Here is an 18,114-nt window from a genome sequence, read left to right on the forward strand (position 1 = left end):
TTATGGGTTGAGAGTGGATCCTGATTGCTGATGTTGTCACAGTGCACGCAGGGCGTATCTATGGGGGCAAGGAGGCTGTGCCCCACAGCAGACCCTACATGGTTCTCCTGGAGAAAGCTGTCGCCAACAACCTGAAGCCAGGAAGCTGCTGTGGTTTTCTAGTGAGAGAGGACTTTGTGATGACTGCCGCCCACTGCAATGGGGGGTCAGTAATGTCTGCTTATCTAGTGAGGGAAAACCAATAGAAAATATGTGTGGAGCCCATTGGCCTCCATTATCTGCCCTATAAATGCTTCAACTGTTTCTCCTTGATACTCACTACCTTATAGCTCTATGCCTAGAATTAGAATGCATGCTGGTCAAACTACTCTTTCAATTGGATTTTTCCTGCAATCTCACCAACAACATTTTAATAGGGTACCATTTCAATGTCTCTAGGTTTTTCACACTTGAATATCTTTACTGTTTTTAGCCTAGGGCTATCCTACCCCATGCTTCACATAGCTCTTCCTAATGTTGTATTTACACATTTTAACAATGTATTTCTAACGTCCCCTTTGGAGCATTTAGACGTGAAACACAGCTTAGCCCAGGGCTAAGACCTCCAATAACCAAAGGCTGAGATAAAAGGTGCAGTATGGAGAACCTACCAATAAATGTAGTCATGCACCATTAAGATATATTGCAGAAAAAACATGAAATCATGTGAAACGTGTTTTTGGAACACTTTATGTGTGTCACGTTGAATAAATGATTGGAGACAGGCACAGTAATAAGGGGGTGGGGGGTGGGGGGGGGGGGGGTTAATACACCACCCAACATATACAACATGCCATGAATAGGCATGGGGACGAAGCCCAAAACAAACACGTATCCAAAAATATTGAGCTGTAACCCAAACCAAAGAGCGAGGTAAAACCTCTAATAAATACACGGGGCGAGACCCGTAATAACAAATGCACAATAGCAATGCACAAATGCACGCAGCATGAAAGCCGAAATAACAACGCAGAGGTACTCCCAGACCAACAGACATGGGAACAATAACCAACAAAACAATGGTGAACAGAGGGCGCATATATAAAATTACTAATCAGGAATATTGTAATCAAGTGTGCGTAATGAAACAGTTCAGTGACGCCTAGAGGCCGGTGACGTAGACCTCCGGAACTGGTGCACAGAAGGAGCAGCAGTARCGGGAAGAATCCGTGACAACATGTTTTCACGTGTAGTTTCATGTTATCACATGTTGCTTTACATGTTGTCACATTAACTTCCCATAAGATCACATGATCACATGAAAACGTGTTTTCGGAACACTTCACATGTGATCACGTGAAATGAATGTGGTTTTTCTGTAAGGGAAATGTCAGCGCACATGTTGAACCAAGCGGGAATCAAAGGATATACGGTAGATTGACATTACGTTTTCAATCAGTGTCTGAGTTAGTCCACTACGGTCAGTTGCAGATATGTGTAAGACTACAGTATATTCCATTGCGTTGTGCCTCTGTCTGTGTGTATGTTACAGATCCATTAAGGTCAGGAAATGTCAGGAAGGTCAGGAAATGCTTGTGAAACAGGCATTTCCGCATCCAAATTATGATGAAGAATATAATAATGATATCATGCTACTCAAGGTAAAACTCCATGCTAGGAGCTAAAGCTGCACATATTGTTTTTATTTTTACCTACACAGGTGAAATTGTGCATGCACATTGTCACTACAATGTCAAAGTATGAAATTGATTGGTAAAAAACAGTTAACCACCATTAAATTAACTACCAGGCTTGCTGAATGGACTATAGAACCAAGGATGTAAGTTGTAACATTCAACAAACCTGCTCTCTCTGCCTCAAAGCTGGAGGAGATTGCCGTTTTCACCGACCATGTGAGACCCATTGGCCTCCCGCTGACAAAAGATGAGGAGGTGCCCAAGGAATGTCTGGTGTCAGGCTGGGGACACACTATCAGGAATCTAAAGCAAGGCTCCCCTGTGCTTCAGGACCTCAATGTGACACTGGATGAGAATCAACTTTGCTCTGACAACCATCAAGTCTGCTCATCAGGACTAAATGGACCTGCTCAGGTAAGTGGCGTCTGAAAGTATGTAATGTTAAAGGGGAAATAACATGAGAGGAATGAAAGGAAATTATAATTTTGCTTTGGTTTGAGGACATGAATCATTCCAAAGGAAATGTGCCTTTTCATTTGCCTGGCTACCTAAACTCCTTGCTTTGGCCAAACGCTACGCCACGCACACAGACGTTAATTTGTTCTCGGGGAGGTACTCCGTAATGAGTAGCTCCCCGATGATTTCTAAAACGCAAATACATTCTAATCGTTCTGATTGGTCCTAGAAAACGATGGGTTGAGCTAAAACACACGTGGGTAAAGAGGTGTTTTGAATACCCGGAATTAGCTGTGATACTCAAATTCAGTGTTTCTTAATCCTGGTCCTGGGGAACCAAATGGGTGCACATCTTTGTTTTTGCCCTAGCACTACACAACTGATTCAAATGATCAACTCATCGTCATCTTTGATGATTTGAATCAGGTGTGTAGTGCTGAGGCAAACACAAAAATGTGCACCCCTTTGGATCCCCAGGACCAGGATTAAGAAACCAATCGCTGATGACTTTGTTTTGTACAACATTCCTAATTTTGACGTCACCACAAACGACTTCAACTATGGAAGTCTCAGACTGAAGTATGTAGTGAACGTAGAGCAGCGGAAGAATTCACTTTGAGTTTCCAGGCAACCTTTTCATTTGTTTGGTATTGTGGTCTATGTGTGTTACTTCCAGGGAGACTATGGTGGTCCATCAGTCTGTAACGGTGTGGCCTATGGGGTGGTGTCTACCAAGACTAGAAACAACACCTACATCTACATGCGCATCCCTGACTTCCTGGACTGGATCAATGACACCATGAAGAATTGATATGTCACTGACCAGAAACATTTTGTTCATTTGGTCAACCAGGTGCCTAGAACATGATTATGATACTGTGAAGAATCCTAATGTGCTTATGATGCTTTCTGATTGATTTACCAGTGCTGGTTAATGTCTTTGCCCAGAGCTGCATGTTCCTATACGGATATTTTTTTTGCTGTTTTGTTTTTGTTTGTTTTTTCAGTGGGGGTCTCAACTTACTGATGAGAGTTTGAAAAGTAGAATACACAAGGTGCCATTTTGAAATTTGGTTGTGCATCAGCAGTTTTTTTTATGTCAGTCACTAACAGTCATTCAATTAACCCATGCTAGCTAAACAATTTGTATTGCTAGGTAAGGTAGGCTACCAGCTATCTAAACCTTGTAGATGGCCTTATCACCAAATTACCGACCGGGCACGTAGGGCATGCCCAGGGGCCCTGACCTCCAGGGGCCCCCATTGATTTGTTAGTCACTCTCACACAGATATCACATTTTTGTATGTGTATTTATTAGGGATCCCCATTAGCTGTTGCCAAGGCAGCAGCTACTCTTCCTGGGGTCCAAACACATTAAGGCACTTACATTACACAAAACAAAAGATAWAACAGTACTTCATATAACATTATTACACCACTACWTATCTACAATATAAAATGTATAATACAACAATATTACAACGTACATGTGTGTAGAGTGCATGTGCTAGCGTTTGTGTGCATATGCGTGTCTGTACTTGTGTGTGTCTCTTCACGGTACCTGCTGTTCCAAAAGGTGTATTTTCATWTTTTTTTTWATCTGATTCTACTGCTTCATTTACCTGATGTGGAATAGAGTTCCATGTAGTCATGGCTCTATGTAGTACTGTGCGCCTCCCATAGTCTGTTCTGTACTTTGAGACTGTGAAGAGACCTCAGGTGGCATGTCTTGTGGGGTATGCATGTGTGTCCGAGCTGTGTGCTAGTAGTTTAAACAGACAGCTCAGTGCATTCAGCATGTCAACACTTCTTACAAAAACAAGTAGTGATGACGTCAATCTCTTCTCCACTTTGAGCCATGAGAGATTGACATGCATATTATTCATTCATGTTAGCTCTCCATGTACTTTTAAGGGCCAGTCGTGCTGCCCTGTTCTGAGCCAATTGCAAATTTCCTAAGTCCCTCTTTGTGGCACCTGACCACACGACTGAACAGTAGTCCAGGTGCGACAAAACCAGGGCCTGTAGGACCTACCTTGTTAATAGTGTTGTTAAGAAGGCAGAGCAGTGCTTTATTATGGACAGACTTCTCCCCATTTTAGCCACATGCTGTATTAACATGTTTTGACCATGACAGTTTACAATCCAGGGTTACTCCAAGCAGTTAAGTCACCTCAACTTGCTCAATTTTCACATTATTCATTACAATATTTTTTCAATGATTTGTCCCAAATACAATGCTTTTAGTTTTTGAAATATTTAGGACTAACTTGTACCTTGCTACCAATTCTGATATTAACTGCAGCTCWTTGTTGAGTGTTTTTATATCAGACATGAATTATAAATCATAAACCTCATTTGCACTCACTGTATATAGACTTTTTGTTTTCTTTGTTCTACTGTATTATTGACTGTATGTTTTATTCCATGTGTAACTCTGTGTTGTTGTATGTGTCGAATTGCTATGCTTTATCTTGGCCAGGTTGCAGTTGCAAATGAGAACTTGTTCTCAACTAGCCAACCTGGTTAAATAAAGGTGAAATAAAAAAWWAAAAAATATGAGACATAAATCATGGAAAAACGTGTAGAATTGCAGGAAATTAGCCATCTATGCTCCTACATGCAGTAACAATTGAAACCTCTGAATTTCCATCTGTCAAACAATGCTTTCAAGTTCTGTTCTGTGCTGCAGCAGTTTTAAATCTTCAATTATTTACTGTGGGATTAAACAGTAGAGTAGGGTGATGTTATTGGACACATGTATTTTGTGAATATCTGAGCAAACTGATAAGATGTGCTTTTATCAAGTTGTCCCTTCACCAGTAAGGCAACAATCATAGTTCTGGTAAACGGTTCATTTCATTGAGCAGTAAATTGAAAATATATAGTAAAATACATTGAACACACCAAAGATCTTTGAGACAGGACTGCCCCCTTGTGCACATCTGGATAACATACTGTCCATGTAAAATACATTAAAACAGTCTGGAATGTATTTTGAGGGCAACAGGAAAGAATGTCTCATGACGACTACTATTGAGATTACTAATATTGTGACAAATAGAAGAGATGAAAACACCTGAAGGTCAAATATGAGATTCCCTAAAAACTGGTTAGGATAATTAGGTTAAGGTTAGGATAAATAGATTAAGGTTAGGAAAAGGGTTAGAGAAAATGCTCTCCTAAACTGCTATGAAAAGTCACTTCCGGCTGTAATGAATTGGCGTTTTTATGTAGTTCCATTGTTTAATGCAGCATGATAGCAAAGCATCCCTCCCTACCTACCTAACCTACATCATTTTGAGACATTATATCAGTCCTGCCATGCCAGTCCTCTAGATCTGTTGAATACTGGCGAGTCATTGGTTTGATCGGACCACAGGTAGACGGGATACTCCTTAGTTTCAGTCTACACGTGCATTGTATTTTTCACAGAATAGAGAGCCCCCTGCTGGAATTGTTTTATACTGGCATGGCCTATAAACCCTATAGCTGTAGTTTCATCCACAACTTATTACCAGACTTTCCAGAAAATAATGATATCATGTGGGGCTGTTCCAATAGCCAGCATGACTTATATTTATATTCATTAGCAGGTGTGAGTGTACCTTAGACAATATAATTTCATTTCTACCCAGATACTCCTTTCAATATCATCTCATAAATGTATATCTATCACTTCACCTCTTTTTGAAACACATGCAACTGAGAAAAGAATATGGATATGCCTATGTAATGTGGCCTATATCAAAACCAGCACCAGAGATTTGTAAAGGTTTTTTTATTTAGGAAAAATACAACCATGAAGATACAGAATGCTTAAAAAAAAATCAAATACAAAACCAATCTGATGCTATGACGAGAACAGTTGTGAAATCACTCCATTTGTACCCTCATAAAAAGTAGGTTTGTTGAAAAGAGCTCATAAGTAGTAGTTACCTTCAAGCACTGGCCCGCTTCACATTAATTCACCGCTGTGTACTCAACTGTCATGTGACAGCTCCTTATTCAAAATGTGCAGCTAATAAAATAAAAACCGTTCTCAGTYGAAACCAAAATAAATTAGACAAGAACCTGCCATAGATAGGTCAGTCAAACAACAGATCAGTGATCCAGAAAACAATTGAGCAGGCCCTCTTCATTTACCGGAACCCACAGCGATCCTAACAAGCCCAGTGGACTAGAGAACGTCTCCACCATCCCTCCCTCTGTCAGGTAGAACAGTGCAAACATGATGGTAGTGATGGAAGGTTTCAGACCTTTGTGTACATTTCCCTCATTCAGACTCATCACCATTAATGGGTGGCAAAGCAGTCACAATCAAATCAACCAAAATAAGTGCAAGCATTTTCGTACTTTGTTACAGAGCAGAGCTTTGAAACTACAACAGCATTACCATTCTCTATCCAAGATACATTCCCTGTCTCTCAGCTTGTGCCTCTTCCGTGCACAGCCCAAAGTGAGGCAAAGGCCTACAGCACATGAGCCTTGCTCTTTCGAGCTCCCCACAAAAACTGTAAATGAAAATTTCGTTCTCTGCGGTTTTCAATAACAAATAAGGAGGATCAGAAAGTAAAAAACAAAAACTTGGAACAGACCGGTGGTGGGTGGCTCGGAGTGCAAGCCAGCCCTCCCCGCACTTATCCAGGACTGCTCTTATCTACATGGTGGGTTTCAGAAGAAGATTTAAAGTGTCGCGGAGCAGCAGGCGCTGGGCTAGGACCAGGCCAGGCCCGCCGTCATCGGGATGGGGCCGCCGGTTCGGGGTGAGGGGCCGTGCCCAGACGACAGGCATCCGGACGCCACTGTCCTACCAGCCACCCTCGTCACCTGCAGAGAAGTTGGAAAGACACACAGGTTACCTTGATTCTGTGGATGGTAGGGGGCTCATCTCTCGAAAGGGGCCCTGCTGCTACTGAACGTTAATTCCTTTTGAAGATACTTAGAGGTGGTAGCAAATTATGCTGGAGTGAATTACATTTTCTGTGACAAATACTCTATCTGAAGGCAGGCCATCTGATTGAGAACCTTTTTGTTTCCATTTAGCAAGCGCAGTCAAACTCCGCTCGATGAAAGCAATATTACGCCGGCTTATTCCATGGATAGAAAACTTTCAACAACAAAACTACAGAGCAGACAGACAAGGCAATCCTGCTACTACTATATGCAAATGACGTCAACAAGAAAGGTGACTGGCTCCATTGTGAGTGTGTGTGCAGATCCTTGTACTGCAAGGTAAAAAAGCAAAGGAAAATACACCTCTACAAAAAAGCTGCTACAAGACAGAGAGAAAAAGCTTATGACAAGAAAAGCAGGAAGTAGAGAGSTAATGCTATGACCCCTGTAGGACAGCTCACGCCAAGACAGTTGCAGACCGAGGTCAGCCTACCTTGGCTTTCTGCAGTGCTAAACTGGGCCTTCAACATATTGTTTCTTCAGTTCAACATATTTCAACTACAGGAGTCAGCCTCACTGTGCGCCACTGACAACAGCACCGCCTGTTCAGAGAAGAGAAAGCCCAGTGGTTAATGACGAGGTCCCAGGTTCTCCAACAAGGAGGGAAACACAAGTACACTAAGGCCCATCTGCAGACCCTCTCTTCCACTGATGCTCCCTAAAAAGGAATGGATGCTGAGCTGAAGTGGTATATTGAGTCTTTCCTATACCACATACCTTTAACACCAAATGACTCCTATTTTCCAAAACTAACCTGGTAGGGCATTCGTTTGTAGGAAATACCTAGTGTCCACCACTAGGTTCATTTGCAACTTCTCTTTATTCTTGAAGATGAATTATGTACCACATATTGTGAAACACCAAAAGTGTAACTTGGGAGGGTGTATTTCTCAATATGGTCAGGAAAGAATGGGAATAGGGAACCCATTTCTCCATTACACATGACTAAAGGCCTCATGCATTGAGAAAATGACTAATTTCACTGATCTTTTCATCCATCAGTTGGTCCAAGACCATAGGGGGCAAACCCGCTCTGAGAGGAGCCCATCCAGCTGCTATACAGGGCAAGAACCTGCCTCGGCACTGGTGTTGATTGGCCGATTCCAAATCTATGGTAGCTTTCAGGGATGTTGCTGTCCAGGCACCAGATTGGCTGCCTATCCTGACTCTCTACACTTGTGTAAGCTTATAAGAAGCCTCACCATAGCTATCGTAGCTGTCTCTGTACGAACCTCCTGAACGATCTCCATATCCTCCTCCTTGCGCTCTGTGGACAGAAGAAGAAATGTACATCAGTAAACAAGAATTGGACGAGCAGAAGCAAGTTGAGTAACATTAAATTTAAAATGGTCTTCCTAAAAGTGCTTGCCTACTGTCAAAATGGGCACATAGCTTCTTAAAATGCATTGTGATTTACCTATAGGATCTATACCCTTCAGCTTTCCTTTGTCTTCCCAAATTCTATCAATTGCCTAACATATAGTAGCTATACATATGCAAATGTGACTTTATGTAGCTGAGGTGGTATCACTATTCACCTGTCTTTGTTGTAGTAGCCTCTTTCTGATCCGTATGAGCCTCCACTTCTGTTGTCGTAACGTCCACCACCATATCCCCGGTCTCCACCACCTGTAATATAACTTGTGGTTAACAGCTGACTCAAAGGAATGCTAAAAGCAGCCATGCACTCATCTTATGGTTAAATGTGTTGATAAGAGAATATCGAACACCACTCTTCAGTTTGGACATGCTATCAGTAGCCCAACAGATGTCTCAATCAAACCTCTACAGCTACTAGTCAACAGCAACAGTCACTGCAAAACAAAAAGACATGGGAACGTAGGAGTGGTTATTAAGGATGAGGGACCAGAAGGGAGGGTCAGAGCGRGGGGTGCACGCATACGCACTGACTACTTCTGGTTAGTTCTGCAAGCCACAGAATCCCAGGCTAGCGCAGGTGTGAGGACATCTTTGTAGGGTTGGGACTGGGGTGTCAGTCACTCCAAGGCAAACGAGGGAGGAACACTCAGTCAGGATGCTGTAGGATAGAAAACAACAAACTTGCCTCGTGAGAAGCCACGCCCACCTCTTCCACCACCACCACCTCTGCCTCCACGGAAGTATCCTCCTCCACCTCCTCTGCCGCCTGAAGAGCCCCCTCGGAATCCGCCTCCGGACCTGCCACCACCGCCAGATTTGCCAGCCTGGTCGACACGGATCTGTCTGCCATCAAGAGACTGACACAGAAATGGTTGGGAGAGATAAAATAAAGAATACACCATTAATATCGTCGTTGCACAGTCAAAACAGAGTTGTGTTTCAGGGCGGAGTTTAGGTTTAATTGTCACCTTGCCGTTCATGGCCAGCATAGCATCCTTGGCCTCATCTGGGTTCTCGAAGGTGACGAAACCAAAGCCCCTGGACCTCTGAGTTTCTCTGTCTTTAATTACAACAACTAGACAGAGACATTTTATTTAAAGACTATAGAGACACAAGGCAACCTTGCAAGACGTGTATCATTCAAAGCATGTTCAAATAGTGGACCACCAGATACATATATATATATATTTTTTAATATATATATTTTTTACATTGCACCCAATATCCAACAGTTAGTTGCTTACCTTCAGATATTTGCCCATATTTGGAGAATACATCTTCTAATGACTGTTCATTAGTGTCAAAGCTGAGGCCACCCACAAAAAGCTTCCCTTCGTCAGACATCCTTCCTTTTCACCACTGCAGAAGGGAAGAAATAACATGTTTATTATGGTTGCAATGATTTATTTGCAATGAACTGTTAGCAGCCGGGCTGGAGATTTTTGTTTAGCTAAATCTGATTAGGTGGGCCTGGCAGTGCCTACGCCACTGGATAGCAGGTTATTATTGGATGCAACCCTCTGTTCATGTTCTATTCTTGCAATGGAGCATTTACACACGCAATAACAAAATTATTTTTAACAGTTGTTTGGCTTGATTCTGTTTTGTATTTTTACCCAATGCCAAGTATGTTGTATTACCAAAATGAAAGTAACCTAGCAAGTTTAATAAAAACCAGTCAAGTGCCAGCGAGTGAAGAACAAATGCGTATGGGGGGGCTTAGCTCATAAAGGCCCAAGACCATCCTGCCCCCTGGTAGCTAGCGCTGCCTTCTCGTCCTCTTTCCCAATATAACGCTACCGTAGCTAGCTAGTTTACGGTAGCTAGCCAATGAAATTTGCGTTTTCGCAACAAAAAGCGGTCCTCGCTCCACAAGCAGATGAGTGCGTGCGATTCAGTTCCGTTTTTAGTACAAATCAGTAAGCGACATCGTCTTCCCCGCCCCCTCATGTCCCAGGCCTAGATGTGCACCTCCCTTTGTTCAACATTGTCCAACAACCACAACGGCGCCATTTATGATAGTGCTAATGGCCCCCGACTAGCCAGCTATCACTGCGTCATTGCATCGAATAACGTTACTGAGCACGCTCGCTTGTATAGTAAAATGTGGGCATAGGCATTATGGCGAATGCAAGAACGTTGGTCTGTTCCGCACACCACAATATAATTGTCCATTAATTCGGACATGGAACACAATTTAGTATCATGAGGATGTTAACGTTGGCTACCTGCTCGCTAGTTAGCTGCATCTTGAGCCACCTTCAGACTCCTCCTTGGGTGATGTCACACTCATTTAGCCTGCKACAATCTTGGTAGCTCCTGTCCCGAATTAAATAAAATACGTTTACGAACACAAACATTTATGAAAACGGTTATTACAATAGCTTACCTCCGACAAAACAGAGAATCTCTTGCGACCGACCTGCAGCAGATGGGAATGAATGAGATGCGGGGCCTCCCGGTATATGTATTGATGCGTCCCTTGCAGTTACGCCCAACTTATGAATATTAAGCAGATAAAACCCTCCACGGCTCAAGGAATAGCATTTCAGATTTTATTTTAAAGTACATTTTTAGTACAAAAGTACAAAAAAAAGTAKATTTGTTACGTTGGAGGTTCAACTACAGCCAACTGTCTGTACATTTGCCCATATTTGGATCAATACATGCACCGACTCCAATGAGTAGTCCTGAATGAAAAGTCTATTTACCATCAGAAATATATGTTCACTGTACTACAACTAAAATAGACATTACAAGAATGTCCTATAAAATGTGCAAGAGACAACCAATATGAAAAATAGATTTAATCCACTCCATTTCCAAGACGTTCATTTGAGTACTTCAGAAAAAAATACAAATAAAAAATAAAGTGTATACTTGTAATACAGGTGCTGCATTGGCATGCCAGAATGACAACCAGTTTGGTAAACATCATGGATATATAAAATCTGGTTCAGATATGCACTCCCATTCCAAGGCAGGTCCAGTTCAGCAGCACATCTCTAGTTCAGTCTTAAAGATATCTCCTGGTGACGATTTTCCAAGGAGCCGTTTCAGGGCAAACCATCCTGTGGTGAACCTGGAATAAAGTTACAATTAGTCAGAAGAAATACAGTAAAATGACAGATGAGTTTACAATTCTAGCAGTGCACTCAAGTCAGTTGTACCATACGCTACTGTTAATAGTCAGAACAGCATGCATCCCCAATTCTCACCAAGTGTGTACTTCTCCCCACATTTAAAAGCATTGGATTGGTGTAAGCATATTCTGTAGGGAGTTCCCACAAGGTCGTAGACACTGGGATTGACAAAAAAAACCTGTCCATCCTTTGACGGATGCAACTCTTCTGAACACGTCCAAAAGTTGACTTGTATACTGTAAATATTAACCCTTCCTTGAGTGATACCTGATCTTATCTGACTAGAGGACAGGTAAAAAGCAGGGCTCCACAACACTGCCTTCGACAATAAAATGTGTCAGATCAGTGAAGATATCATTTAAGGGGAACGCAAACAGGGCCCATGACTTCAGCTCGAAGGCATTCAGTACACATCAGAGAATACCCACCTCCAAGGAAGCACTGGAACGAAACAGTCAGCGTCGAAGACCAACCCCGTGTTAAAGCAGGCTTTCACATCCAACGCTTAGTTTAACCTGATCGAGTAACAAGACTGTAATTAGTTGAGTACAGCTTTTGAGGGCAAGAATATGACATGCATTTGCTTATCATTATCAACATGAACTACAGATGTGCTAAACAGCATCAACTTCCAGCATTAGACAGTGTTTATCCTATCAAAGTTGATTGAACGTTAAGATGTTTACACAAAACAAATTACATAGTGATAAACTTGACAAGCAAAAGTAGAAAGGTGATAGCTGTCTAGAATTTAGGTAGATTCAGCGATATGACGCACATGCAGAAAGTGAACAGCATAGTGGGTCAATTTCCACAACTACTAGACACATTGAAGCACAAGGCGCAACAACTTCACTGTTTTGGTGCCCTGGCTAAAYTGCTGTGAAGCGAACCTGTGCACAGATATTGTGTGACCAAGTAGTCTCTTGCGTCCCAATCAATGTCTGCACTTCTGCTTGTGACAACATCATTTTGCTGAGTCCACCTTTAAGATGAAGACATCTTTTGCAATCACTGGGAGAACAGTACTTGTAGTTTCACAGATCAAAACTGGGAGAATCTTGTTTTACACTAGGGATACTTGAGCCATGACAACTTATGAAATTTTCAAAAGCTCAATGGTCATTTTCAGAGTCTAGTAGTCCCAATGGTCTATGGGGACAGGGTGAAAATTCAACAAAAAAAACAGGATACGCTACTGGACGTACTCATGCAACTCAGGGTTCTGAACAGTAACGGCTAGGGCCTGAGGAAGTGACAGCGGTAGTTGGGTAAAGTTGAAGGCAGTTAAGATGGACATCAAAATGAGAACTTTGAGGGATGCGAACAGGAGAGCAAAAGTCTTTACCTCACATTACTGGCCTATTTCCACTTATGAACTAGCCAAGAGAGCAGCATTCACCAGAGCGGATTCACGTGTCGGTAGGCACAACACTTCATTCTCCAAGGACTTTGTTGAGTTCCAAAACGATAGTAGAGCTCTTGGGCGCAATGAAGCATTATAAAAGAACCAGTGCCAGCACCAGGATGACATTTCATTTCTATTCTGCTTGCAACACACCCAGGCCCCCCAACCCCGCACAATGACTAGCTTCAGGTTAGATCTTTTAGCATCTTCTGAGTATTAATTCAGCCACCCTTCCAAAATGAGATCCCACCTTTCAGAATACCCTTTCCAGCTGAGACTATGCTATCATTTCTCTCAACCCACTTACGYCATCTCTCCCTACCAGACTCGCATTGCATAACATTCAGCTGGCTTAGTGTGAACAGGCTTAAGTTCTTTGAAGGCACAAGAAATCAGAGCATTTTCAACGGATTGTTTAATAYGCTTCATGAAGCCAGGATATACAAAAAAATTAGGGGTGTTTGTACACAGAACAGAGAGCACATATCCTTGTAGTAACATTGAGTGATCGTGAATGTTGAGTCCATCATTATGCACGTTTGAGAAGAGCAAAGTACCTTAGGCCAACTGCAGAAGGCTGCAAACACCTAGTATACCTTTCAATGAAATCGTTTCGCCAGTCAAAGTCATTCACTTTGGATACTGAGTATTTACAAATCTTTAGCAATATCAAGGTGGTCTGCTGGAAACCAGTGCTCCCACGGCATTCCTACCTTGTTACACTAAAGGAATGCATTACAGAACTGAAGGAGCACACCACAGCTTGTCAAGCTTCTAGTGTAAATTTCACAGATTTTTTTTTTAAAGTCCAGAATTCACAACGGCAGTGAAAATAAGCTTAAATGGAAACATTTTACTACTGATATTTGAGTCTTCCGATTGAGCAGGAACATGGTCAAGACTGAATTTGTCGTAGAAGCTATCAGGCTGTGTTGAACAGATAACGAGTCAACGGTGGAAACAGGTTTCATTGCAAATAAAGCCATTAATTATCAAATTTGATTCTCCCTGTGTCGACTCTTCCTGCAACACCAGAAGGGCATACTGAACTTAAGGTATTAAGATCCTTAGTGAGCGTCAAGGCTTACAATAATTAAATTAAACGCTACAGGATTACTGCCATGACAGATCCTGTAGAACACAACACAAAAAAATCTAAAGATACTGCCAAGATTGTTAAAGAAAACACTAGCACCAGATACCACAAACAGAAGAAAAAAAGTGTCTTCGAAGAGCGCATCTTTTAAAAAACAGCCAGCGAAGGGACGATCTTGCAATCAGGAAGTTTGTTTTTGTTTTTACTCGTGTGTAGCTGAGGACAAGAAGAAGCCACAAGTGTAAAGGCACTGCAGCATTCGGACATTTCTCACACAGTAGACTAGAACCTATTCATATTTTGTGCCACAGTTCTCATAAGGTTCTCATTGCAACAGTAAAGCATCAGGGCAAGGGGCATTGGATGTGAACTTATGCCTCTTCAAAAGAAAACTGACTCAGTGGAAAAAAATATTGAAATGTCTTTCTGCTTCTGGGTGGGTGGCAGAGCTGGATTTTTGAGCAGACCTGGGTATTTTAACATGCTAATCCAAGAGGGCACAGGCTTTCGGATACTGAGCAACAAGTCTTACAGGGCCATTCTGGGAGTCTATGCAATCATGTCCAGTCCGTACTAAACATTTCTAGTCCATACCAACAGTGAGATCATGGCAACTAGGCTACATCAAACGTACCATAGCTGTCATAGCTGTCTCTGTAGGATCCCCCAGAGCGGCCACCATAACCACTTTCACCACCACTCCTAAAAATGTGCACATATGAATGCTGGTTAACGGAAACCAAGGAAAAGTACATGATTATCCTAGAAAGACAACATATGAAGCTAAAAGCCTATTAATGTTACTAAAACCAGCTGACCTATCACTTAAAAGTCAACACTTTAGAGAAAATAAAAACATTAAATTAAGTCTTACCTGGCCTCTCTGTAACCTCCGCTGCCACCCCCAGAGGAGTATCCTCCACCACTCCTGTAGCTACCACCATAGCTTCTGTCTCCTCCACCACCATAGCTTCTGTCACCTCCATAGCTTCTCTCTCCCCCATAGCTTCTCTCTCCTCCACCATAGCTTCGGTCACCACCATAGCTTCTGTCTCCACCACCATAGCCACCACCTACGTCAAAAATAAGAACATTTCAGTCAAAGGCCCTTCAGTTTGGAGCAAGGTAAAATAAAAAGAGGGGTGTGACTTAGAGCAAACGGAAGCTAACCACTTCGCAATGCCAGCCCTTACCTCCTCCTAAATAACCATGCCCACCTCTTCCTCTGCCTCCTCTGAAGCCACCAGAACCACCCCTGAAGCCACCAGAACCACCCCTGAAGCCACCAGAACCACCACGGTCAGATCTTCCTCCCGACTTGCCAGCTTCATCCACACGGATCATCCTGCCATCAACAGACTGAAGGAGGAGGGGGGTAGAAGTTAATACCAGTGATTTATATCAGTCGAAGATCTGCATGTGTCCGTGGAAAGAATCCCCTCACCTTGCCATTCATTGCAGCCATTGCGTCTTTGGCATCTTCAGGGTTTTCAAAAGTCACAAAGCCGAACCCCCTGGACCTCCGAGTCTCTCGGTCTCTTACAACATCAACTGCGGGGGGAATTAAAAAAATAAAAATAAAATCAACCACCCATATGGCCGAAGCCCACTTGAGGCGACAAGCAACATTGCCAAACTGCTAACCGGGTCCTGGAGATGCTACATACCTTTAGCAATGTTGCCATACTTGGAAAACGCCTCTTCCAGTGAAGTTTCATCCGTGTCAAAACACAATCCTCCAACAAAAAGCTTTCCTTCGTCAGACATCTTTATTATCTAGAGATAAAAAAATAAATAAGCGCCTGGCCTACACACACTGTTTAGAAGACATTCACTGTTTTAAGAACTGAAGGAAAAACAATTTCACATAAGGATGGCACCAGAAGCGCTAATTGCTATGAAGCCATACATTTTAGGCGATAAGGCAATTTTCTTCCACCATTAGTTTTCAAATGCGTGCAGCAGCCGTGTTTTAACCAGTGCAATAAAGTTACCTAACGTCATGCACTCGCTATAATTTAGCATGCCAATTTACTAACGTTAGCTAAATTAACTAGTTACCTGGGAATCTGTGGTAAAATTATCAACCATGGCGACTAACCAAACAGGCAAGTACCCACCATAACCTTGAGCTGATGTTAGCTAGAGAGGCGGTAGCCAAAAAACAGGCAGCACACAAAGGATTGCAAACTAGCTAAGCGTTAGCAGGCGAACTAACAATAAACGAGTCACATTAGCCATTTCAATCCACACAGTAAACACGACCTGGCCCAGATTTGGCCTAACCTGCAACGTCAGCTAGCGTATTATCTGGTAATTCGTTTACGTTAACTAAACAGCGGCAGTAAAATAACATGTTGCCACGCCGACGTCCAAAAGATATCTAGCTACTTTAGTTAATTAACGGTTAATGTTAGCTAGTGAAACGTGCATTAGCGGACGGCCATTTTGTAGGTAAATAACGTTACCAACGACGTTGTTAGCAAGTTACTAGACCGAATTTGGCTTAGAAATACAACCCAGTTGTAACGGCAAATAACGTGAAAAAACATGTAAACATTGGCACTCGAAATAGAATAACGTTGCATACCGAGTAGTTACACATGACGGGGGCCTAAGGAATAATCATGGCTAACGCTAGCTCTTTAACGTTATAATCGCTTCAATCCCTTCACCGACATGAACACGTTTGCTTGCCAAATCGCAAAGCGAACGTTGATTAGAAAGTAAATGGTCAAAGTCAATTATTTTCCATAAGAAATTAAAAGGCATTGTGGTACATTTACCCGGTAATTATTAGAATTGGTTGAGTAAACAGTTACCTTTGTGTGGTTTGGCGTCGTCTGAGAAAGATGTCAAAATGGCTCCAATATATGAGCATCTGCGTGAGTCATGAATAAATAGCAAAAGGGGCGTGCGCATCACTGAGGTAAAGTAAGAACGGTGTGCATGCCGCGAGTAGTTTTTGCGCAGTCCACCTGACGGCGGTAAAGCATCGTAGTGGACAGGGAGGCCAAATAAAATAAAACAAGTGTGGGTAGGCTAGGTATACTGTATTTTCAGGTGTGGTATTYTTTCATGATATTCCGACTACACTTGGTGAAAGATTTGGACTGACACTTGCAGAGTTCGTGCAAAGATTATTAACCCAATATAGGACATCTGCATCGTTTTCAATGGCAGCAAATGGCCACTGTACTCCCAAATTRGCTGCGCTGGTGTCTGGATTGGGATGTTTTCTGATAAACCAAAACTACTGTACATAGGCTACATTAAGTATACATACCAAAGGTTTTCCATTCAAAATTCCTATACACCAGACCGGTCTGAACAGATTTACATTTTTGCAGCCCCTCTGATGTTGCTGTTCTTGCACTAGACAAGACAGAGGAGCATATTGGTGCCGACCACAGCCAGGCTATAAATACCAGAGCTAACAGGCCAACGTGAGTGCTGCTATCCTCTGCCTTACCTCCTACACACAAACGCTCTGCGGCTTCCTGTTCGTTACCACAGTTTTCCACCCAGCGCTGACTGCCTCACCGCCTCCTCATATTCTCTCTAAGCAAAAAGCCATCCTTTCCACCCAACTGGATGACAGATGTGCGGGCCACCGCCATCTCTCTCTCTCTCTCCCTTTCTCCGGTTTACAATGTCCCATTATTCACTCAGGGCCTCAAACCATTACTAATAATTCAAATTATGTGAGAGAAGAGTAAGGAATGCCAAAAAAACGTGCACATTTAAACTTGTCTAGTATGTGTGTCTGTGCAACCTCAATTAATGGTAGCCTATGTAATGCAGATGAGGTCAACATATTATTTAATTCAAGTAAAGCTGCGCTAACATACAATCWGACAGAGGGGGACGCTGTAAGTGCATGTTTTGATGGCCGGATGGCACCTGCCTTCTCATAGTGCTGGCTGGACCAGTGCTTCCACAGAGGTTCATTGACTGCAGCAGATATTGCTGTGCCCTGGCAGTGGGCTCTCTGTTAGA

The 18,114-nt window shown here is 42.5% G+C and overlaps 3 protein-coding genes across 10 annotated transcripts in view; 1 reads left to right on the plus strand and 2 right to left on the minus strand.

The window, feature by feature from the left end:
• Positions 1-4,511, plus strand: part of LOC111952707 (mast cell protease 1A-like) — a 68,705-nt gene extending 64,194 nt beyond the window's left edge. The window contains exons 3-6 of the mRNA XM_070435014.1: positions 43-205; positions 1,532-1,640; positions 1,863-2,090; positions 2,809-4,511. Of these exons, the coding sequence (XP_070291115.1) occupies positions 43-205; positions 1,532-1,640; positions 1,863-2,090; positions 2,809-2,943 (635 nt within the window). The 3' untranslated portion in view covers positions 2,944-4,511. The remainder of the gene's footprint in view (positions 1-42; positions 206-1,531; positions 1,641-1,862; positions 2,091-2,808) is intronic.
• Positions 4,512-6,130: 1,619 nt separating this feature from the next.
• LOC111952627 (cold-inducible RNA-binding protein B) lies at positions 6,131-10,970 on the minus strand. Of its 3 annotated transcripts, none has more exons than XM_023971494.2 (7): positions 10,858-10,970; positions 9,713-9,827; positions 9,437-9,543; positions 9,175-9,325; positions 8,627-8,717; positions 8,321-8,355; positions 6,131-6,962 (listed from the first exon to the last, which is right to left on the minus strand). In XM_023971494.2, exons 2-7 carry the CDS (start codon positions 9,810-9,812, stop codon positions 6,943-6,945), a joined length of 504 nt encoding a protein of 167 aa, XP_023827262.1. In that variant the 5' UTR covers positions 9,813-9,827; positions 10,858-10,970; the 3' UTR covers positions 6,131-6,942. The 3 variants fall into 3 exon arrangements, with proteins under 3 accessions (XP_023827262.1, XP_023827261.1, XP_070291249.1); XM_023971493.2 differs by having other exon boundaries at positions 9,154-9,325; XM_070435148.1 differs by lacking the exon at positions 10,858-10,970 and adding an exon at positions 10,697-10,787 and having other exon boundaries at positions 9,154-9,325.
• Positions 10,971-11,260: 290 nt separating this feature from the next.
• LOC111952625 (cold-inducible RNA-binding protein B) lies at positions 11,261-17,028 on the minus strand. Of its 6 annotated transcripts, none has more exons than XR_011474132.1 (7): positions 15,783-15,891; positions 15,560-15,666; positions 15,333-15,474; positions 14,990-15,188; positions 14,750-14,817; positions 12,040-12,126; positions 11,261-11,550 (listed from the first exon to the last, which is right to left on the minus strand). XR_011474132.1 is itself a non-coding variant. In XM_070435147.1 (7 exons), exons 2-7 carry the CDS (start codon positions 15,880-15,882, stop codon positions 14,318-14,320), a joined length of 630 nt encoding a protein of 209 aa, XP_070291248.1. In that variant the 5' UTR covers positions 15,883-15,891; positions 16,938-17,028; the 3' UTR covers positions 13,634-14,317. The 6 variants fall into 6 exon arrangements, 4 of the variants coding, with proteins under 4 accessions (XP_070291248.1, XP_023827256.1, XP_070291246.1 ...); XR_011474131.1 differs by having other exon boundaries at positions 15,309-15,474; XM_070435147.1 differs by lacking the exons at positions 11,261-11,550; positions 12,040-12,126 and adding exons at positions 13,634-14,331; positions 16,938-17,028.
• Positions 17,029-18,114: the final 1,086 nt, after the last annotated feature.

Source organism: Salvelinus sp. IW2-2015, linkage group LG26 (assembly GCF_002910315.2).
Source record: "Salvelinus sp. IW2-2015 linkage group LG26, ASM291031v2, whole genome shotgun sequence".
Lineage (NCBI taxonomy): Eukaryota > Metazoa > Chordata > Actinopteri > Salmoniformes > Salmonidae > Salvelinus > Salvelinus sp. IW2-2015.

Bases quoted from the DNA above. Each gene is read 5' to 3' on its own strand.
- LOC111952627 (XM_023971493.2), bottom strand. From the start codon at position 9,812: ATGTCTGACGAAGGGAAGCTTTTTGTGGGTGGCCTCAGCTTTGACACT. The intron at 9,544-9,712 runs GTAAGCAACTAA...GTCTCTGTCTAG, and splicing joins ATATGGGCAAATATCTGAAG to TTGTTGTAATTAAAGACAGA. The intron at 8,356-8,626 runs GTGAATAGTGAT...TTCTGTCCACAG, and splicing joins GGCTACTACAACAAAGACAG to AGCGCAAGGAGGAGGATATG.
- LOC111952625 (XM_070435145.1), bottom strand. From the start codon at position 15,882: ATGTCTGACGAAGGAAAGCTTTTTGTTGGAGGATTGTGTTTTGACACG. The intron at 15,475-15,559 runs GTGAGGGGATTC...CTCCTCCTTCAG, and splicing joins TGGCTGCAATGAATGGCAAG to TCTGTTGATGGCAGGATGAT. The intron at 14,818-14,989 runs GTAAGACTTAAT...GCACATTTTTAG, and splicing joins GGAGGTTACAGAGAGGCCAG to GAGTGGTGGTGAAAGTGGTT.